At 37.5% G+C, this 23285-nt stretch overlaps 2 protein-coding genes across 7 annotated transcripts in view; both read right to left on the bottom strand.

The window, feature by feature from the left end:
* The window catches only part of LOC109050128 (zinc finger protein-like 1), a 339847-nt gene extending 326843 nt beyond the window's left edge, over window positions 1-13004 (bottom strand). The window contains exons 1-16 of one of the 2 annotated variants that reach the window (XM_042757960.1): window positions 12707-13004; window positions 10446-10498; window positions 9623-9733; window positions 8969-9074; window positions 8747-8873; window positions 8281-8629; window positions 7789-7926; window positions 7634-7668; window positions 6251-6534; window positions 5892-5978; window positions 4248-4327; window positions 3498-3562; window positions 1799-2008; window positions 1281-1532; window positions 345-492; window positions 4-77 (exon numbers count right to left, since the gene is read on the bottom strand). In XM_042757960.1, the coding sequence (XP_042613894.1) occupies window positions 4-77; window positions 345-492; window positions 1281-1532; window positions 1799-2008; window positions 3498-3562; window positions 4248-4327; window positions 5892-5978; window positions 6251-6534; window positions 7634-7668; window positions 7789-7926; window positions 8281-8629; window positions 8747-8873; window positions 8969-9074; window positions 9623-9733; window positions 10446-10498; window positions 12707-12780 (2193 nt within the window). In that variant the 5' untranslated portion in view covers window positions 12781-13004. The remainder of the gene's footprint in view (window positions 1-3; window positions 78-344; window positions 493-1280; window positions 1533-1798; window positions 2009-3497; window positions 3563-4247; window positions 4328-5891; window positions 5979-6250; window positions 6535-7633; window positions 7669-7788; window positions 7927-8280; window positions 8630-8746; window positions 8874-8968; window positions 9075-9622; window positions 9734-10445; window positions 10499-12706) is intronic. The other variant, XM_042757961.1, reaches the window with a different exon arrangement.
* A 129-nt stretch (window positions 13005-13133) lies between these two features.
* LOC109055482 (aspartyl aminopeptidase-like) lies at window positions 13134-20572 on the bottom strand. 5 transcript variants are annotated; one of them, XM_042757966.1, is made up of 15 exons: window positions 20484-20572; window positions 20009-20099; window positions 19575-19663; window positions 18660-18773; window positions 18358-18483; window positions 18057-18181; window positions 17894-17978; window positions 16749-16856; window positions 16287-16364; window positions 16091-16171; window positions 15826-15986; window positions 14804-14843; window positions 14605-14706; window positions 13912-14079; window positions 13134-13430 (listed from the first exon to the last, which is right to left on the bottom strand). In XM_042757966.1, exons 2-15 carry the CDS (start codon window positions 20088-20090, stop codon window positions 13380-13382), a joined length of 1410 nt encoding a protein of 469 aa, XP_042613900.1. In that variant the 5' UTR covers window positions 20091-20099; window positions 20484-20572; the 3' UTR covers window positions 13134-13379. The 5 variants fall into 5 exon arrangements, with proteins under 5 accessions (XP_042613900.1, XP_042613897.1, XP_042613899.1 ...); XM_042757963.1 differs by having other exon boundaries at window positions 20381-20536; XM_042757965.1 differs by having other exon boundaries at window positions 20387-20536.
* Window positions 20573-23285: the final 2713 nt, after the last annotated feature.

Here is a 23285-nt window from a genome sequence, read left to right as displayed (position 1 = left end):
TACAATGGTGCTGGCATTGATGTAATCTGTCCTGGAGGGGTTAATCTCAGCCTTCAGCTTCACTCTTGAATGGTCATCTGCCAAAACAACTGACAGTTACACACCTTATCCATTAAAAAGAGGAGAAGTCATCAGGTTGTGTGATGAGACACAGTATGTGTTCCAATTTGCATACTTATGCATTATTCTATGCCATTTTTAGTATAAATAGTGTGAATTGTGTGTTCTTACTGAAATTTTCCAAAAAAGCAAAGTGGACACTAACCCTTCCGGCACACTTACATAGAAAATGAAAGAGTTTCAAGACAAGCAGGGGGTTGGGGAAGCTTTGTGGTCTTACTCACAGGGCACGGCATCAGAGCAGCGGTTCTTCTTGATGTTACTTTCACTCTGGGCAGCTGAGATGGTGCTAGGTTCTGCCTGGTAGGAACAAAGAGCCTCCCACTCTTTGAGCAAACGGTCTTTATTCTTCAGATGATCCTCCATATATGCCTAGAAAGCATGAGAGAGAGAGAGACAAACACCAGTAAAGAGACCCCTGATTTCTCAGCTGCTCATTCATGTGATACTTAAAAAAACATGAAAATTTAGAAAATGCTAATATGCCAACAGAATTAAAACAGAAACAAAACCATGGAGTAAATACGAATGCGTATAACCGGCTGGAAGCAAAATCATATTCAAAGCGTTTACCAAAGGGAAAAAATTAAGGATCGTTCACACCAAGGACTATAACTATAACTACAAAGAGTTACACGTTAATTGTACAGTGTACATATCATTACAGTGTAATTAAACAACAAGTAATGAGTAAAATGAATTAACTACACGTACTTACTATAGTGTTAAGGTTATGGTTGATTACTTGTTATTATGCATAAATTACTCTTATTACTATAGTATGTACACGTAACAGGAGTAACACCTTAAAACAAAGTGTTACTCTATACATTTTTAATAATCATTCTAATTCTACGAGAATAGGGAAGTCAAACACCAGCACTATAATAATGGCAGAGGAACGATATCATTGGAATCCCTTTCAGAATGTTTTTTATTTTCCAGTTGATTCCAATGAATGATAAAAACACTGACATCTAATTAGAAGGATTTAAAGTGCCAGATGACAAAAGTGCAGCATGTGCTTATAATTAACAAAATGTTATCGTCCATTGTGGTGGATGCTAATATAGTTATCATTCTTGATGTGTATGGGCCATTAATGTTATGCGCTGAAAGCTAATTTTTCTGCATCTGTAAATAGGGGTATGTGTGTCTACCAGTATCATGTGCCCTGTAGAAATATCCATGTTAGACTGCGCTGGCTCCTCACACCAGGAGGGGGTGCTGCCGTGCGAACTAGGGCTTGGCTGAGGTGCATCACTGAACTGTGACGACACACTGCTGACTCGTGACGTATCCGTTCCTCCACCACCTCCTCCTCCTCCTGGACCGGCACCACCTGCAGCTCCAACCCCGCAGTCCTGCCTTCCAAGAGAGGACTTAGCAGCCATGTGCTGCCGACAAAGATCCTGAGAAATTAAGAAAAAAACAGGACGTGAGAAAAAGACTACTGACAAATTGCAGCACATGCTGCATATGCAATTCACAGTAACTGAATATTGCAGCTAATCAATTTGCTTTGGTTTGCATATGCTCAAATCAAATAAATCTGACCACATTAGTGTCTGACAGTAACATGCCATCACGAGCAACCATGGGATAAAAATAGCTTGGATACAGAGAATGTCTGTATTGTAGAGATATGATGCAGTGCGTATGCCAAACAGTTCCAAACCTGGTACTCATAATGCGTCACATTTCCTGCTTCAGGTCCAAGTCCCAGTTTCTCTGAGGCCAACTGCCGAGCATGGGTGCGCAGGCAGGCAATGGTCAGTGCTCCCACCAGGAGTCCACCCACACAAGCCACACCCACAAACATAAGGAACACCCACTGGGTGTTGTCATGTACACGTGTTGCCACTGGCAACGCATGGCCATCATTCTTCTGCAAAAACAGAGAGATGAAAACAAACATATGAATCACAAATCATTAATACATCCCATAGCCCCAATTAATGTTGCTACCATAAAACTAACATTGAACAGTCTGTGACTGTGCATCTGTAACATTTTGAAATGGAAAAGTGAAGAGGGAGAGAGGGTCCAGGAGGAAAAGACGAGTAATAAAAACGAACATTTGAAACAGAACTGCCAATCCCACCCTACTGTCTGGAAGTATGATCTCAGTGGGGTCACTGGTTGCTATGGCAACATCACAACGTTTGACGTAAGCACCATTGCCGTTAAAATTACAATAGACAGAAAGCAAGGAACTGATGAGAGAAAACAGAGGAAAAGACAACATAAATCTTTTATTACAAGGCATTTCAACACATAGGAATCCCATAATATTCCCTAGTCCTCTGCTGGAATGATGCAGACCACCACACAGGAGCCAGGGCATTACATCATCACTCCCGTGCACACCGCACTGACCTTGTCGCCACAGCAACCATCTTCACCTGACATCACAGTCTGTGCGGAGATTCTGAGTGCAAATCATTCTGATTGGTCATTTTTATTGCGCGTTCTTTATTTCAACAAATCACTGAGCAGTTCAAGGAAAACAGTTTACTGCAGGTTCCTAGATTCAAATAAAAACAGGCTGGCCAGTTAAACTCATTTATTGCAATACTGATTTATGAGCCTGAAACCACTGACTTCGAGTAAAATGAATGCTGGGAAAACCAAAGAGGTAGACAGTATGTGGTAAAAATGGTCACATTTTCATTTTTTTTTCCCGCCACATGTGGTCTGTAAGAAATTACTGACCAAAAACGAGTGAACTGAAATGACAGGAAGGTGGATCATTTACGGGATAAAATGCAGATTTCTTTGTTTTACTGCCCCCCAAGAGCTTGTATCTGATTAATAAACATGTTTAATATAATGTAACATGACATTAACACAACGTAACATTTAATTAAGTCCAAGAGAAAGTTTAACTCACCAAAAAATCTATAAACTAAAGGAGAAGGCAAAGCGCTCGCGCCCGGTGATCCCCCGAAGATGAGCTCAAATCTGTAACGTACGTGCAATAACTGTAGAGCTCTTTTCCGCCGGGTTCACACTTGAATTTCGTTCAGTTTTTTTAGGAGCTGTAACGTTTGGTAAATTTAAGTTCGCGGGAAACGAACGATGGTGATGGAGCTCAGCCCTGGCACAGACATCGTGATGTTTTGCGGGAATGTTGCGTTCTGAGGGGAGAAGCGTTTGGGATGCCAATCGGCCGCGCGCTTTGAGTCGTGAACGCGCCTGACAGTTTGACACGTATGATGTCGTTGTCATAGCAACAAAGCAAATGAGACGGGGGTGGGTGTCAGGGGTCTGGTGAGATATTCGCTCGTCAAGCATAGAAGAGAACTTCATGGGAAAGGACTAAACAAGGGGCACAAAAGTGTTAACATTGTGTTAACATTTCTGCACATCCTTACCTCCCCAACACCTGCCTGAAGCACCTTTAGACCAGTCTCTGATTCTAGAAGGTTCTTTTGAGCCACTGCATGTGAAAAAATAAATGAAGACAAAGACAGATTATTCTAATGTTTTCTCAGTATAATTGTTTTTGTAAATAGTGTTAAATATCACTGTAATGCACGGCTTCAAGCTTATTGCTATTATAAAGCTGTGGTAACAGCAATACGATAAAATATACCAATGTTCAATTAATATCTATTTACATTAATTATTTATACTAGTCCTATATAGGCTTAGTACATTAATATATAATTCAGCAAATGTGGGTCACATGTATGTATTCAGAAGTGACAGTTTTGTGACTTAGGTCTTAAGGACAGCTATATTAATGTACATCTAACTGCTGCCAAAATTAACTTTTAAAGGTGCTGTATGTAAGTTTTTGACTTTACTAAAGCATAAAAATACCATAATATGTTTGCAGATATACGCTAAGTTAACATACTTTTTTCTATCTGAAAAAAAAAAACAATTCTACAGTCAGTTATTCTCCTTTGAAAATGTGCATTCCAGGCCGGCATTTTCTATTTAAAAGCCCTCTGTCATGCCCCAATGTCATGTTTATGTCAAGATAACAAAACAAAGCCTATCAGGTCTTTAATTTTTACACTACTTTGCATGACGTTTGAGCCATTTTTGTGTCTCAGAAACACTTGTGTGACAGACATCACTCTTAATAGCCATGAAACATTGTCTTCATTACTTACCAGCCTTTTCAGACACCTCAGTTGCTGTTAAATTCTGGCTGTTCGGGAGCACCCGGAAAGTGACAGCTGGACCAACCACACTGAGGAGCAGAATTATTTATCACATGCAAGTTTTCTGTAAGATTATGTGCAGGGTTTGTAATTAATTTTTTTTTACTCACCACCCAATTTGGCAACGAAACTTTTAGCCATTCAAAATTTATATTATTACATATAAAACCAGATTGTCAAAATTAAAGCTTAGCTTTAAATATATTTATTATTAAATCTGACTCTGAATCGTTTAATGGCTTTCTATTTTACGACCGTCAATCATTGTTTGTAAATACCATAAAAATAAAATAGAAACAACATTCTCTGTGACTTCACATATTTAAATTGTAAATACATTCCATGGTGTAGTGCTTCTCATCTATTGCGCAATATTTACAATTCTTATTTTTATATGTAATATTGTAGTGTTTATTATAAATGTTTTATCTGTGCAATTCATTATTATTATTTTTTTAATTCATGTACCCTCATAATCTTTTATCAAATACGTTAACCTTCCCTCCCCCTCGAAACGACTTCTCTTCTCTACCTGTCATGTGCTATGGTGTGAGGGTGGGGCTAATGGGGTCTGTCTCATCTTCCACCCATCCAATCAATTCCCGAAGTACGAAATCAAGCATTTTTTTGTAATTTCAGAAGCCGTTTCACTCAGATATACATCACAATAGGAAAAAAAACTTCAGTTTCATGCCGACTTTAAGCTTTGTCTTGAAGGCTCATCTTAGGGGAAGGGCTCTGATAATTTATGAATCATAACCTGCCAAATTGGCTAGTGAGTTTATATGCATTATCCACCATGATTGATTTTCATCCGCAATTGGCGGGTTGGTGGGAGTTAATTTCAAACCCTGATTATGTGTGTTAGATATTGGGATCCAAGCAATAAGGGGAGGACAAGTAGTGGAGCAAATCCACTTTTGAGGCCAGTTCATTCTATTCCCTTTTCTCTCTCTCACTCTTTTCCTCTTAGCCATCCCCCTCTGTCCTCAAAGGACAATGGATCAAGGTTCCAGCTCACCACAGTTTGATTTAGTAAAAAGGGTTAGTGGGATTAGCATTTGCTTCCTAACCACATCAACAAACAGCAATCAAGACTGTTTGCATTGATAACATAATTATGTCAAATTAGTAATGCACTGCTTAAGCCAGCAGTTCTCACGGATTTGCGCTGCACAACGTCTTCACACACGAACAAGTGTGACATCATATACCTCTATCAATAAATACAATTTAAGTTCATGTCTCGCACACTTCAATGCACTTACATGAACATACATTCACTTCGAACTGGAATCATGGCTGAATATCCTGTGACGTCCACTTCGCAGGGCACTTACGTTTGAATAGAACCAACGTCTGAAGCTATAAGAGAAACATACAAAATGTGCAGAGCAGGGGGGCGCGAGGACTGGAATTGAGAACGGCTGGGTTAAACAGCTTGCCTCTGTAGAAATTCTGTGTTAGCAAATTCCTTTGCGAGCTTTAGTATAGGTTAGTATATTTTCAAGATCTAATCAAGGCCCACCACCAAAGCAAAATCTGGGACTCTACTCAGCTTTTGCCGCCTCCCTGCTCTAAACTTAGTCCTACCTGATATTAATGAAAGAGTCAGTGGTGAGATGGATCCTCTCAGCAAGGGTCTTCAGTAGACGAACCCCATCGGGCAGAGTGAGAAGGCTGTAGAGACACATATGCATTCATACACCCCCGCCACATCTTCCCACCCACCCACACACACACACAATTTCACAAGCACAAACAAACACAGAACTCACGAAAACAACACACAAACAGACTCTCCATTGAATAGCCAGTTTGACATGTGGCCCCGGGTCCTTTGTTAATGCAGTGTTTTGAAAACAATTACCACATGATTACTTTACTTTCAGACAAAAAGAACACCCACATAGACTAACACTCAGTCAAACAGTCTAAACTGTTAGTTGTACCTCTGATTGGTTAAAATGTATCCAAATTCCTCCTTCAACTTGGTTTCATTCTTTCGTGGTTTCACACTCAAGGTTCCTTTGCCAAGTCGTCCTTCCTCTTGTTTGAGAGATGAAGGTCTTAATACACTAGCACCCAATGGGATGTAGTTATCCTGGGAGGCCCCTTGGGACCCTTTAGGGGAGTTTTCAGGCACAGGGTTGAGTGGAGAAGGGAAGGAGGAATTTGTAGCCTGTGCAGAAGCCTTCTCCATCACATGGGTCATCTCTCCCTCCATAATCTTCATCTGATAGAGCACATAAGACATGCCATGTCAGGTTAACTGCCTACAGATAATAATTATTCCATGTATGTACACAGGGAAAAAAAATCAGTGTTGCATGTAAATTTCACAAACAGTAACAAAGGACTGGCAAGTAACACACTGAATTAAACATAACATTTTTAAGTAGAAAAGCTGATAGTATTTTCTTGTAAAATGTACTTCCTTAGTCTTTGTTTTATTTGCAACGTGGAAAAATAATTTTACATATAATGTACCTCTTCCTAGTCTTTTCTCTCTTTTTCTCTTTAGAGGGCCATAAAGCAGTGTCTGTTTATTTTCTAACCACCCATGATTATTGATGTAACAGGGCCGAAAGGGTGAGGGAAAGATATCATGTTGCAGCAGTACTAAAGCACCTAAAATACTGTGTGCAGAGATACACTAATCTTGGGTAAAAGGCCTAAAAGGTAAAAGACCTACAAAACAAATCACACATAATGGCTCATGTTTCCCACATATCATTTATTTATGTTCGTATTTTTTATTTTTATTTTTGAGTTTACACTTGCTGCCCCCTGCAGGTACTATATAGCATTACTACTGAGGTTAACCCAACCTTGTAATATTACTAAAGGCTGGAATACTCAGCACGACTTTTGTACAGATATTTTTTTTTTTTTTTTTTTTTTTTTTTTTTTTTTTTTTTGCACCAATTTACAGTTTGAACGAGTCAAAGCCAGTCTGCAGAGCTGACAGATTTCACAGTAAATTGCATAGTGTATGATGGGCAGTTTTTAGCTTCAGACTATGATTCCATCCAGTTGTCGGAGATCAAACATGTTTGATATTTTGAGACGATTTTTTGTAAATTTTGTTTTCATTTTCATGTGTCTCCAAGATTTTTTTCTGCATGAGTTTAGTTTTCAGAATGAACTGAAAGTCTAGTAGTGCATGATCCTCACTCATTTTAGGGTGTGATGTCCAGTTTTTCCTCTTACAATTTACAAGTCGGCCAGTGAATGATGTCTAATGTTTTTAAAATCTATTCAGAATTTAAAAGTCAGGTAGTGTAGCCCAGCCTTAAAACTCTTAACAACAGCAGAAATATTTTGATGCTCACCACTTTTGGAGACAAAGAGGAATCCTTTGTTTCAGCTGAGTGAATGAAAAGAAGCAGTTTATTTGACATATTTTTTGGAGCTCCAACTATATGGTGTGTATATTTTGGAGTTGTATACTTATATTCTATAAAAAGTGAAATCTCAGGGTGCTCACGTTTTCTCTGATTGTTTGTTGGTTTGTTTGGCAGGAGCTGAAGGACAGTGAACAGACGCTCCATCTCTTCAGGGTTCAGGTGGTTTAGATCAAATCCATGTTGCCTGAGCAGCTCTTTTAGACTTTGTTGAGTGGGTCCTGGAGTCAGAGTTTAGAAGTCATTGCTAAATTATGCAAATATTTTGTGGGAACACATTTTTGAAAGTATAAACATAAACCAGCAACACTTTATTTTAAGGACAAATTCTCACTATTAATTAGTTGCTTATTAGCATGCATATTACTAGCATACTGGTTAATTAGTACTTATAAAGCACATATTAATGCCTTATTCTGCATGACCGTATTTTAGATCCCTTAATCCACCCCATACCTAAACTTAACAACCACCTTACTAACTATTAATAAGCAGCAAATTAGGAGTTCAGGAAAAACTTTTAGTTAATAGTGAATATGTATTCCCTATTCTAAAGTGTTACCACACTATCTTACCACTGTGCCCAGAAAACACTCCATACTTCTGAGGACCTTTCTTTTGCTCCTGTTGGCTATTGATCTTTTCATCGTGGGAAAAGAAGTCCTTGTTATAGTCCTTGTAGTCAAGCGGGAAGTCCAGATCCTGGAAAAAAGATGAGGTGGAGTGAGGCGCTGCCACACGATGGCGTGATGTGGGCTGTGCAGGCGAAGAAATGAGGAGAGTCATCAGATCCTGCAGAAGCTGGTCATCTTTATCTAGAGATGGAGGAAGTGGTGAATTTCCCCTAATGCGAGAGGAGGCCGGTGGGTACCTGCCTCCCTCCACCAGGTTCAAAGAACGCTCCTCTTCATCTTGGTAGCCATACTGTAAGGCAAAAAGACATGATGCTGGAATTAAAGAGAAGTAGTTGTAGACTATATCCAATGCTCCAAGCTACAATCAGTGCAGTGTAACAAAAGGGCTTTGTGTTTGGGCTCTCACTCGCTGGTAACTATAAGGATCCAGACTCTGCATATGGAGAGATGACTGAGGTGGATCGACGATCATGTAGTCCATATAGGGCTGCACCAGTTTGGGTTTGAGCTGGTTTGTAGCGCCACTTCTAGATCTTTGATAATGGAGATATTCAGAAATAATCAATGCAGTAAAAAAGGAAAGTGAGAGAAATGTGATTACATGACAAAATTGTAAGTGTTACAATACTCTGTGGATGGGTCATTCTTTATCCCAGAAGACAGTAGGATTTTCGGAACTTTGCTAAGCTCTTTCTTAATCATTGATTGGGTGACATCATCCTGCCAAGTTAATCCTGCAAAATAATTCACATCAGCTCAGAGCAACCAAAAAGGCATATAATGTTTGTATACTTGTTTGTAAATGCTTGTATACATACATATAACTTTGAAAATTATATTTGAAAGCTTAAAATAATAAATACATCACCAAAAGGTTTTCTTTTTAAAAATTAAAAAGGCTTTTTATGCCCTTTTAACTTTATGCCCTAAAAAAAAAAAGATTAAGAAATTATAAACATTCTTAGAAGTGGTAGTCATTTCTATGAATTGTATTTTTTTTTAATGTATTATAATCAAATTAATAGTTCCAGACAAAAAAATGGGCATCATGTCATTGACTCGGGTACGTTTATGCATATATTTACTCATTCATTTAACCCTGGTTACTGTGGCAACATGTGGATGATTTTCTGTCACATGCCGGTGGTTGAATCATCACTTTACCCATTGTGTTTACATTGTGTTGTTTCTATAGCAACCATCATTTGTGCAAGCAGGAAGAGTGCTAAGTAATTCAGTCTATACTGAAGAAGCATTTTTTAAATTTCCATGTGAAACTCACCTTCCTTCATTAGCGTTTGCAGTAATGACTGCAGTCTGTCCAGTAAAACTGCAGTCACCCTGTAGCGAAACCTTTCCTGCTTCTGTGTAAGACACTGACCAAACAGCTCATCTGTAACACACATATAGAAACCTATGTCTCTTTTAGGGAATATAGAAAGTGGACATGGTCTGCTGAGATCAAACTGCATATTGTGCAGCTTTTTATTTAATGTATTTAAAAATACACACCATGTTATTATAAACATTTCTCTGAGGATCTCTTACTTTTTTCACTTTCTCACCCTTGCTCCTTCTGCTTCTATTTGACATAAATCGAGGCTACGGAGAGGGTGAATTTGTGTGATGTCACAGTTGCCATGGAAACGTTTGAAGAACACTGACTGGGTAAAACCAGGTGCTGGTGAAAGTAAGTGTTTACTGAGTAGTCAGTTATTATTTTTACACACTCTACTGCACATATCAGCTTTAACTAACAGCTACAAATTAGTCAGAGATCAAACCTACACACAATAATCATTACAGTACTCATTTTTGTAATAAAGTCAGTAGATTTATCAGCATGATAATAAAGCAAGACAATTAAGGTAATTATATACACACAAAATAACAAAAAGAGGACAAGACTGATGCATGAAAGCCAAATAAAACAAAAAACTTAAGGATGGCAATGATGCTATTATGTTGTGCAATAATTACACAACTGTTCCAGGGACTCCAGGGATAGAATACGGCAACTCTTCTCATTATTGTTCTTTTTTTGTCCAGTAATGAGCAACATTGTACAAGGTTCAGAATCTGAAACTAAATATGGCAGCACTCACCATCCCAGCAAGCCTGACCACTGGAGCACAGGCCTTCATCAAAAAGACAACCGACAGAGAGAAATAGAAAAAGAGAAGAGAGAATATAAAAGGGTAATTGTTTTTCTGACAAAATAGACCAACACACACCCTCTCCTCATATGTGAGCAGGTTGTTTCAAGATTTATACTAGCTCAGGCATCACAAACATCCCATAGATATGAGGTACAGTTCCAGAAAGAGCTAAATACAGACCATCAGCACACTTCTGACAATTTCAGCACCATATGTCAGTGTATACAACTGATTATCAGATGCTGTGAGTCAATTTAACACCATAGAAACAAACAAGTAATGATTTGGAATAATGATCACCCACCATAAAGAGCATTAGTAAAGATTTGCCAGAATGGTATGAGACAAAACAAGCAAGGGTGGCTCCAACTGCCATCTGCATCTCAGTAAAAATGCTCCTTAATGGAATTTACACATAAAAATTACAAATAACCAAAAGAAAAAAAGTGCAATATCAAGGTATATAGGACAAGTCAATTTTTCATGTATGTTTGAAAGCATACCACAATATTGTACACTCTGCCAACCTTCCGTTTCCTCCAGTACCCTTGCGCTTCCTCAAACATACACACACTTAAGAGTTGAGCAGACAAACTCGTCATACATAATTGAATCATTGCGATGAAAGTTGGTTACATGAGTGGGAGTTCCTGCTCCAGTCTGCTGTAAGCCTCTTCTATCAAAATATATGTAAAGTCTTACTGAGATTGTATATGAGGCAAGAGGAGAGGAGCTTATTGTGCAGTTCCTTCTCACTGGAAACCATCCCTCACGATTCCTTTCTTAATCTGGAACCAACAATTAAAATCTCTTCTGCCACCTTTAACACATGCAAATAAATGTTTATACTGTTCACCTTCGTACACAACAGCTCAAAGCTTTATGAGACATTCCCATAGAGTTTTGTATGCTTCTGAGTGACGTGTGCCCTCACAGTGACGGCTGTTATAAGAATGACGTGGGATGGCTCGTCAGTGGTGAGTCAGCCTGCAGAAGAGGAGCTTATACAAATGCAGTGCACAAGCGAACATACAATCTCTCTAAGAAACACGCACTCCGACCCCTCTCGCACTCATACGCCCCATCAACTTCAAATCAATTTGAAGCAATTGTTCCCAAATCGACCCATTGTGCGCTATTACAGATTGACTACTTCCGCTGTCCATGGTGCTGAATTCTTACTCCATAAGAAACAGAACAAGACCTCTCAACAATGGACTATGGTCGTGTATGAAAGTCGTAAAATGTCTATGAAGGCAGAAGATTGCTGAACTGTTGAAACTATCGCTGCATAAGTAATTAATGGCACTAAATAATCATATAATATGCCAGAATAAAAACAGTGTTAACTCTTCCATATGGCAGCTCGCGTCGGTGGACTTATAAATTTCTACTAGACAAGCAGTGTGGGTTGCGTTATCGCGGGCTCTATGAATCATGTCGTTATCTGATGTCGCCAGATCGCTAAACGCTGCCATCCCTTTTCCCAGAGAACAAGAATGTTATATAATACAGTAAATAAACAAGAAAAAAAATTATGCAAATAAAATACAAAATATTGTAGATAAATTGAAAATTTTCACACTTGAGACATTTTTAAAGTATTAAAAGCTACAAATACAAAAAGTATTTTATTCTCAATAACCCCCCGATTTCACTGATTACCAATCAACACAAAGTTAGTTTTATAATAGTACATGTAGACTAGAATAATAAGACTAATTGAATACTATTAATTAAAATATTAATCGAACTATTGACATCATCTTAAAGAAAATAAATGAAAACTTGAAGCACATTTCGCCACAATGAAACATTATTTTCAATAGCTGCCAATCATCCCACCCGAGACAAGGTTTTATCTCATAGACGTCAACATTTACAACAAGCACACGCGATTTTCTTTGACAAAATGCTATTAAATGCACGTAACAAATTTACAAATAACGTTTTACATGCATGTTACAGGTGATCAGAAGCCGAACATAACCGGTTTTTACTTATTCGTAATGCATCTATATGATGTCATATTGTAAACGTTTAAGTAAAAATAAATAAATTCTAAAGTATATATTGCATATGCATTTGATGTAAAGGGGAGGCGACGTCCATACTAAAAGCTGATATTTAATACTAATAATTTTCCGCAGCTGAATCATGCATCATTCTGCCGAAGTTAACCTGTGGCTCGTGCTCTTGACGTACCGTATCTATCACCGGTTCCAAGCTGACAACACGCAGTCGCCAAACAGACAAGAATCCACAGACGCGCCGATTTCATCTTCCCTCGGCTTCTCTTTCCTCGTTTACAGCGACATATTTAGATGACAGCGACCAGTGTAATGTTGTGCGTGTGCCAAACTCCAGAAACACGAGACTTGGGTAAGAGTGCGATAAAGATGAGTGTTTGCGAGAAGGAGCTCTCGAAGGGAGGGGGTGAGAGGACCGGACAGACAGAAAACCCGGAAAGTGGGCACGACAATCAGTACTGTAATGCAGTTATTTTGAGTAATACACAAATTACGTCATAATGCCCATTACTGGTCTGAGGTTTGGACTTCATGCTTACAATTTCAAAGCACATAACATGCTCAGAAAATAGCTCATATTAATGGAAGACATGAAAACAAGGCATAGGTTTATTGGTTTTATTAACAACTCCACAAAGTAGAGTATATGCCAACACTTCTCAAGTGCCAGAGTATATAAGTGTGCAAATTCACCAAGTGACAAATGAATGAACATTTGTAGACAAACAGACAGATGGCAATGATGGATATGATGTCAAAATGAATGAAAGTGGAAAAAGTTATATTGATTTCCCTATCAATGACGTCCATGAATCCCATCTGTCCCGTTCTGGTGAGTCCCTCTCACAGTCTAGTCCACAGTTACTGTGCTTCTTATAGAGGGGAAGTGCTCAAAGAAGCCCTGCATATTACAACACAGTTAGAACAACCCAAAACAGATTTGGCAAACATTCATAAAACAATCCTTAAAGGTACGGTTCACCCAAACATTCATCCTCATGTTGTTTCTTTCTTCCATGACACAGAAATGTTGAAATTGGAAAACTGTACTGGTCACTCCTTTCTACACAGTTACAATAAATGGAGTATGAGGCTTTAAAATCATTGTTGTGTGTTGGATTTTTTTAATACATAAAACCTGTCAGAATAACTTTTCACCAAAAACTCAATATTATGGTGCTGATTTTTTGCCAGCTTCTCCTGTGTTCCATGTTTCATGTCAAAGTCATACATATTTGAAATGACATTAAGAGAAATTACAAATTAAATGTAAAATGACAAATTTCATTTTTAACTACTTATTTAACACTGAAAATCCTTTACTTAATTTGGTGTTCCTGGTCAAAAATGACGGGCCTTTTAAAAATTATTTGTAAATTTACCTTAAAGAGGGTGGTGGTCTGGAGAACTCCCGTTGTGCAGCACATTTCACGAATGGAGTGCATGGCAAGTTGAGGTGCCCCGAGATCAAGAACTGCCATTCCTAAACGAGCTGCTAAAATCGGCCCAATCGTTGTTCCACATGGACTGTCATTCCTAACCATCACATCCTGGGTAAAAAAAAGTAAAAATAAAGAAAAAAAAAGGAGCTTTTACTTGACATACAGTAATCTCATGCTGTTTGTAATATTAATGTCCATTCCACACAGAGAGAAGACAGCTAATTTCTATCAATTTTAATTGTGTATACAAAGAGGGTTTATGGTGTCCTGGTGACCAAAGCAAGATTTTTTCCTCTGCTGAACTCTTCTGTTTAGAAATCCCACACGGTCTTGTGAGCAACCTATTGCTAGGAGCAGTGTTCATGCATTTGGATGGTTTGTAGACAGATCATATTATCTTGATATACACAAACATCAACAAACACTCTAAATGCCTAGCAACAAAAACAAACCAAACAATAGTAATACATTTCCTTGTCTTTGATTTTACTTCTTCAGAACAGTGATGCAAATTTTAGCTTAGATAATGAGGATTACTTTAACTGATTTATATGGCAAAAGAGTCTTGGTAAGGACCGAAGGTGAGGGAGGATGTAACGAAATATAAGGTAGGGGGGAATTTTGTCTGCTTACCTGTAGAGGTACCCCCACTTTTCCAGCAATCTCTCGTAATATGGCAGCAGTTACAGCAGTGGTAGCATAGCGCTGGTTACTGTTAAACTTTATGACTGGACCCTGATCCAGGACACACAATGTGAGAGATTTAGCTGATTGGGCTCTGCTGAGGTCTTCATGAATGTATTGAGGAGGCGCTGGTGTGTGTGTTTGTTACCTTATGAAAAGCAGGCCTGTGATTTTCCTCATGTTTCTCCCTGTAAGGAAAATACATGTGTATATCATACATTACAAAACTGAACACACACACAAATATATATACTTGTATATGCGGTGTACAGGAACTCTCCGTGGGCGTAATAGTTTTATAATGTACTAATTGTATTTTCTATCCCCTTACCCTAACCCTCACAAAAAACTACTAGCAAAAATCCCTGGTAAGTGATTCATATAATTTTTTTGCACACATACATACATTATTATACAAAAATTTGGGATCAAAGCGATTTCATTTAATTTTTTTATGAAATGTGTTTTTGTATGCTCACCATTAAGTCTAAAAAAAATAGGAAACGATAATTTAAAAAACAAATTATAAAATATAATTTATTCCTGATGGCACATTACTCCAGTCTTCAGTGTCATATGAGTCTTCAGTAATCATTCTAATATTCTGGTGCTCAAGACACATTTCTATGAACATTGTTTTCAACATTATTATCAGTGTAATGTCGTACCACTTAATGTTTTTGTGGAAACCACAATAAATTTGCTTCAAAATTCTTTGATTAATAGAAACTTAAAAATTATTCCTTTGAAACAGAATATTTTTTGTAACAATGTAAAAGTCATTACTGTTACTTTTGATCCATTTAATGAATTTAATGTAAGCCAATTTTTATTTCTTAAAAACTCACTGACCCCAAACTTTGCACAATAGTTATGTGTGTGTGTGTGTGTGTGTGTGTGTGTGTGTGTGTGTGTGTGTGTGTGTGTATATATAAGAAATCTCCATGACATGAGATTTTATACATTCATCATTTTCCCAAGACTGAAAGTAACTACTTTAAAATACTTGATATTCCCAGGTGTTTCTAATGACTGGGAATTTTGATCATTATTAGAACAAAACCACAAATTACGGTGTCACCACAATGATGACACATTGTACCAGGGAAAAAAACTGCTAATTTAAGTGTTACCATAGAAACAAACAAGCTGCCATAGTGACAGACTGACTGGTAGTTAGGGTGTGCAGCATGTGCCATGTCCGCACTGATCATGTAGGACAGTGGCACTGCCTCCTGAAAGGCGGTCAGATTGTCAGGGGTCGAAGCAAGACGCCGCAGAATCAACTCAGTCAGGTTAGACTGAGCTCCCTGAGCACTCTCAGACCCCACCTATTGATAGATACAAGAGCCAAATTATTTGGATGAGGAGACTAGAGACAGATAGATTCAGAATCTACATTTGCTCATAATATTTGCATTTTTTTTTGTCTCACCTCTTCATTGTCATATAGAGTAACCACACGGATGTTTGGATCTTTTGCTAGAGAATCAGGTGTGCTGGAGTCCATGAGAGCCTGGGAGAGAGGACATAATTATATATTAATTATTCATCATCACTCCTCGGATCATTTTTGAGTGGGTGAATGACTGAATATTTAATAAGATGTTGCTCTCTGTGTTCAGGCGTACCGTGAGAGCACAGAAACAACTGTGCAGGTTGTCCAGACGAGGAGAGAAGATGAATTCTTCATAGACACCTCCTATTGCCTGCAGAGCACAAAAACCATGTCAAAACTCATGATAATCAGTTAAAAAGCCGCGGTGAGAACCCATTGCTGATACTCTGACGAGTTATTTTATGTGTAAATCATATGGAAATGAGAGCTATTAGAGCTCTTAGTCTTGTTCCTCCGAGATTCTCTAGTCTAAAGTAATGTTTCATTCTGCTGGTAGTCCCACTCTTATATTTAAAGGCTTTTCTTCAGTCGGGTAAAAATAACAGCAATCCTCTTTGCTGAGCACAAATGGACCCTGCATACTAATCCTCTTTATGTCAGCACAATTTTGTGCAAAAGCTCAAAAAATAAAAGACTAGAAAGCAAAACTGAAATCTTTTGGGTATTTGTCTAACAAGAAGACAAAGAGTCTTACACCAGGCTGCGAGTCTGCCAGACAGAGCTCAAAGTCCAGTAAAGCATTTGGCTCGACCCCGAGATGTCCACACAGCATCTGGATCAGCGCAGGGTGATGCTTCTCTGCCTGAACACAGCAAAATAATTAGAGAGGTGTTCATAAAACATTTTATTTTTATTAAGGTTTGGTTATCTATTGCTATCAGTTGATATTTGTCTTAGACCTGTGATCAGAAAACAGTCAGTAATTTATTGTGCATGCTCACGTCCCGTTTTTAAATTTAGACTGCTTTTCCCATTATCAAACGTCTGCTTAAAATAAATCTTTAATTAAATTTAAATTTAAATCTTTAATAATATGAATGTTTTGATAATCTTAAATGTAATTTTTTAGCAAATCTTAAATTATCAGTTTTTCGTACTGTATATTATAATGCTGTGGTGGCTAAAAAAAATTGTAGAATTCTTCAAAGACTGAATTTATGTTTTAAAGAATTTTAATATTGGTTATAATAGGAAAATAATTATCAGCTAATTATTGGCCAGAATTTTAAAGGAATTTTTTTGCCCAAACATGAAACTCCTGTCAACAGTTACAAACCGTTCTTGCTTGGTGTGTGAGAACCAATGAGGTTCTCCTTCAAGAACATATGAAGTTAGTTCTAATGTGTGCTGATCAATGTTTATTTGTGAACAAAAGCCCAAAATAAATCTGGTCATCATATAAAGCAATCATGTCTCTTTAGAAGATTTGGAGTAAACTGTTGGATTAATATGGATTACTTTTACGATGTCTTTCTGAAGTTTTTGAAGCTTTTTATATTTCTTCATTTCTGCTTCGAAGATGAACGACATGAGGGTGAGTAAACAATGACAGAATTTTGTGAGCGAACTATCCTTTTAATATCGGTGCATCCCTATTTTACAGTGTGATGCATTATGTTGCAGAATAAGATGTAGCATGACGGACTTTGTAAAACATCAGATCAATATTGGATGATGATCACAGTGTAAAATATTGTTTTTTTGGTATCAGCCTAAAATTTCCTGATAAGTGCACCATTACTAATTATCATTTGGTTCCACAGAAAGCACATACTTCAACTTTAATCAGATTTGTGTGGTTTTGTACACCTGTACAACCATTCATTTGTGTGATCTTACAACGGATGTTGCATTACAGGCATCTCCACAGGAGGCAGATCCTGTTTCCAGCTCCTCCTGGATGGCAGTGGCCAGCAAAGGTGCTCTACAACAGACAGAAATACAGATAGATACAAAAAAAAACCCTCCATCTGTCCTTTTCCATGCATAAATAAGTGCTTACAGGTGGTTTTCCTTGTTAGGTCCAAAGGAGTCATTGATGTCTCTCTGCAGGTGAATGGCCAGATGGGGGATCCTGAGGATGGGACGGGGAACATGAACCAGACGCTGCACCAGCTTGCCTTCACTCTGTACAAAAATATACAAACAGACAACTCTGGTAAAAAAAAAAAAAAAAAAAACTGTTCTTCGTATATAATTCATAAATTCATATATAAGATCATCAACAATGAAGGAATCAAAGGAACCTGGGTATGTTTTACATTTCTGTATCACAGAGGAATACACACATCAGAGAGGCTTACCTTAACCATTACACGACCTGCGATGGTCAGGTCACGATCAAACCAAGTGTTCCAGATTCCTCCTCCATAACACTCCACTCCTATCTGCAGGAAGCCTAACTTTGTCTTCTTAGAGCGTGGCTTCACCTAAGCACACATGCACAAGAAATTACGAATGACACCCGCATACATCCTCTATTTACAATAATGTGGAATACAGTTATCTGATTGCTATAATGTAACAGCTATGAAACACTCAGAGAATTGATGATATTTCATCTGTATCAAAGCATCACAGGTCATCTTGTGTCTGTTCTTCTCACCCTCAGACATGGACTGTCCGTATGAGCCCCGATCATGGAAAAACCATTTCCAGGCTTGTAGAGACCACCGACAGCAAAAGCAATAATGGTAGAGTAATTCCTTGTTACAAAATACTGGAAAGAAAACGATTACAGTGGATACTGTGAAAATATATTTAATATGAGCAGCACTGAGTTGTTTCTCATTCTGTATAGAAATAACAGACTAAGCTGCATATGGCCAAAGATATTTTATGATTATTATTGTTATGATATGCACCTTTAAATGTCATTCACAAATCCATCATGACAACGTTTTTAACTTAAAACCGTAATATTGCTTTCTCCAGTTAAAAAGCTGTTTCATCTGAATGAGGAGAGAAATTTGCACAAATCCAGCACTGTGAAAATAGTCTAAAACAGTTCCACATATGTTGGTGGATTTTGATGTGAGAGGACAACATGTGATGAACTTTTTCATTGGAAGATGTGTAATTATGGATTATAGACTCGTATTTTGAATAGAAGTGACCGTTTAAAGTTACAATGGCTTAATGATGGATTTGGTTCTTACAAACACGCAGCTTTTCAATTCACATGAATCTAAACTGATGGATTGGAGTCATGTGGATTATTGTGATGTTTTTATCCACTGAAGAAGATCCATTGGTGAGCAAGTGATGTAATGCTAAATTTCTCCAAATCTGTTCTGATGAACAAACAACTTCATCTACATCCTGAATGGCCTGAGGGTGAATAGATTTGCATTAAATTGTAATATTTGGATGAACTATTCCTAACTACTACATTTTAAAGGTGCATATCATAATAATAATAATAATCATAAAACTCATCTACAGTACATGTTGGATTTAAAGCAAATTTAAATTTTTGAAATAAGTTTAGATTAAAGAACACACACACACACACACACACCTTACTGGCAGGTTTAATGTCCCAATGCTCAGCCTCCTTGAGCTCAGTAAAACCAGCCTTCAGCAGGCGAGATTTACACTCCTCCACCACTGCGAGACAAAGAAGGAAAGTAAACATTAGATATACAAAGTGTAAACGAACATACAATTCAACTCATGCACGTTTCAGAACAATGCTTACATAACAGTGACATTGCAAAACCTGTGAAAGAACATTCTTTCAAAGTCTAAATCAAGATCTACTGTCCATATCTGGAGCGCTATCAAACAGGGAAGAACAATGTCCAAGACCCATACATAGTAAGACTGCAAAGCTGGTTAATTTTAGTATTGACAAAGTGTAGCTCAAGCTCTAAGAAGAGCAGAATTTATGCATTTCAGTGCAATTTAAACTGTCATGCAATATACAGCATTCCAATCCCATATCATTCTTACCATGGTAGGGTGAAACTCCCTTATTGACAAAATTAAGAAACTCTTTGGCAGCAGCCTGCACAGCTTCTTTGGAGCTTTTCATGATGAAAGACTGTGTAAAACACACAATAAATATAAGTACAGACAGAGAAAGCAGCCAGTCATATGCACAGATACTATTTCAGATCAACTATAGTATTAGTGACCGGGTGAAACCAGCTGAATTCTTGTTTCTGAGATTTTTATTAACATGCTTTACTAAACTAAAGCACATGACGTTAATATTTGAGAAACGACGTTAAATACAAATGCAAAAATACATATACGATACATTTACATTTAGTCATTTAGCAGACGCTTTTATCCAAAGCGACTTACAAATGAGTAACTTACACCTACTTAACCATTCAACAACAACCCTTGCAGAACACCGGAAATCGCAAGACGAGAAAGACTGTACAATTCTCTGCAGAAGTGACAGCACTTTTAAAGTTACCCGTCAAGCTTTCCTATCTGCATATGAAGAAATGAATTCAGGGAAATAATGCAGGAAGCTATGGGGATTTGATGTAGTTTGGTAGCAGACGAAGGCCCTCTAGTGGTTGGAGGTGCAATAGCTCTTATACTTTTAAAAACAAACGTGCGTTATTATATTGTATATTATAATTTATATTAATATATTGTCTTATTTCATATTTATGAAATGTTTAAATTTTTAATATAAAATAAAAAATGGTAACTATTCAAACATTAAGATTAAAAAACAAATGTCCAGAAAGCCAAATCTACACCACTCATATTTACTGATATTAAGTTTTAATGTATTGTTTTTTAGTAAATGGTTTTTTGTTTTTTATTTATACTATAGGAAAGTGTATTATACTGTATATATTATAGTATTTCCAACATTTTGGTAATGAATGCTACAACATACTGTAATACTACAATAACAATAGTGAACTGATAAACTGTAATCAAAACTGTAGTATATTATAGTTTTTTTACTACAGTAAACTGCAGTGTATTTTAGTGTAATATACCATGTAGTTGTAGAAAACTTTGTACAGTATTGGGTAGTCATCTGTTTATATTACTATAGTTGTTATATTACCACATAAACTATAAAATTACCACAACAAATTAAATCAAGTACTTTACTATAGTATGATTCAAAACCACTATAGTATTTACTATAAATTACTATAGTATTTTTTCATGTGGGTAGGAACAAGTTTTTTCATTGTAGAGTTAAGTGTTTCTTTCTGTTAATTGATATCTTCATGCAAGAAACCTTCTGATGTTCTTAATAATTAAGAGGATAATGTACCATTAATTTAAGGTAAAAATCTCAAATGACATTGTGTTTCCATGCAATCCTTGACATCTAAAGCAGAACAATATCCCCATTTAAGATCACCAGTTCAGGTATTATTCAATAGCTTTGCTCTCACATCTTTTACTCTTGTTTTCACAAAATATGTTTTAACAGTAAAAAATGACCGTAAATTTAACGGTAAAATACTGTGAAAATGCTACAGTAAAAACCTGTTAAATGGTTTACGGTAAATTCCCCTACTATATACGGTGAAAAACTGTATTGGACTTTACATGTAATTTTAAAGTAATTGACTGTGATTTTAACGGTAAAAAAACAGTGAAAATGCTACAGTACAAACCTGTTAAATGGTTAACGGTAATTTCCTGTAAAATTTAAAAGGAAAAAACGTAAACTGACATTCCCAGAATTCTCTGCGTTGCATTTCAAATTTTGTTTGAATTTTGCAGACTCTGAGGAGTCCTGCAGCAGATGTATGTCCTGCAGTATGGTTTTGGCGCTTCATGCTACCAAGCATTAGTTTGCCCTACTAATTAATAATTATTCAAGATCGTCAAAAGACACAGGAAGTTCCTCAGTCTTGCTTTTGGAATAAAGCTTGCCAAAACTGTGTTCTTCCATTTAAACTGGCCTCAAAAACAAGGTGAATGGACATGTCTCTAGCCCCGTTGTGGCTCCAGGGTGTCTGAGTTTTGAGTCACCTTAACGTGGCTGGCATTAGCTCAGTCACAAAAGCCATTTGGAGACATTGGCAGTGTTCTCTTAAAAGAATTGGGTATCTGCAGGATCTTTCTATCAATGGACTTAGCCCCGGGACTGGTTAAAGTCTTACTGTGACCTAGGCCTGAGTACTTCCTATGGTTGCCTCGATTCAGTTTCGCTTTCAGCAAGTGGTTGGCATTCTCCCCTGCTGATGCAGGGTCAGATAGTGATTTGCAACTTCTGAGTCTTGCCTGGTGTGGGCGGTGAAGATCTATGTCAACCACACAGCCCAGTGGTGTGGATCTGACCAGATGTTTGTATGTTTGATGATAAAAACAAAAGAACTGCCGTCACTAAACGGAGAATGTCTTATTAGTGGAGGCTATCTCTTGGCTTATGAGGTGCGTGGTTTAAACTTCGATCTCTAGGGGTGAGTGCTCATTCACGAGAGCAATGGTTTCTTCCTAGGCTCTTTTTAAAGGGACTTTGTTGGAAAATATCTGTGCTTTGGCGGGATGGTCCTCTCCCAGTACTTCGTCAAATTATAGAGTCTGGATATAAGGTTGGCTCCTGGCTCCCGGGTCTTATCTGCTTGAGCAGACGCTTTCCTTGGTCTTCCAGCTATCTTCAGGTACATGAAGGCGTTATGGTATAGCATTCCCATAGCGACCGCTGTCGCAGCATTGAAGTGAACCTATGAAAGGGAATGTCTAGGTTACGTATGTAACCTTGGTCCCTGAATAGGGAATGAGATGTTGCGATGCAGGCCATTCCATACCTTTGATAGCGCTTCCTTCGTCATGTAAAATCTGAAGAAATAGCGTGCAGCACACTGATATAGCATATGTGTCATATGTGCGGGGCGGTGAAGAAGCGCTATTGGCAAATGAATTTGCGTGATGGTATAAGGGCTTCAGATATTCGTCACACTGAAAGTGTTCCCATAGCGACCACTGTCGCAGCATCTCGTTCCCTATTCAGGGAACCAAGGTTACATATGTAACCGAGACGTTAAACCAAGAGACTATGCTATTTTCACAAGTTCTACAATAAAAAAAATAAAATAAAATTAATAAATAAAAAAAAATAAAAAACAAGAGACTATGCTATTCTTTAATAACAAAATTAAAGAAGTGTCTTATAAAATGCTACATAGGATTTATCCAATTAAAAATGTTTTGAAACAATTTAAGCTGAACATTTCAAATATCTGTCCATTTTGTGGTAAGGAAAATGAAATGATTTTGCATTTTAGAAAAT

The sequence above is a fragment of the Cyprinus carpio genome, chromosome A6, assembly GCF_018340385.1.
Source record: "Cyprinus carpio isolate SPL01 chromosome A6, ASM1834038v1, whole genome shotgun sequence".
In the NCBI taxonomy this organism is placed as follows: Eukaryota; Metazoa; Chordata; class Actinopteri; order Cypriniformes; family Cyprinidae; genus Cyprinus; species Cyprinus carpio.
This window is presented reverse-complemented; position numbering and strand designations above follow the sequence as displayed.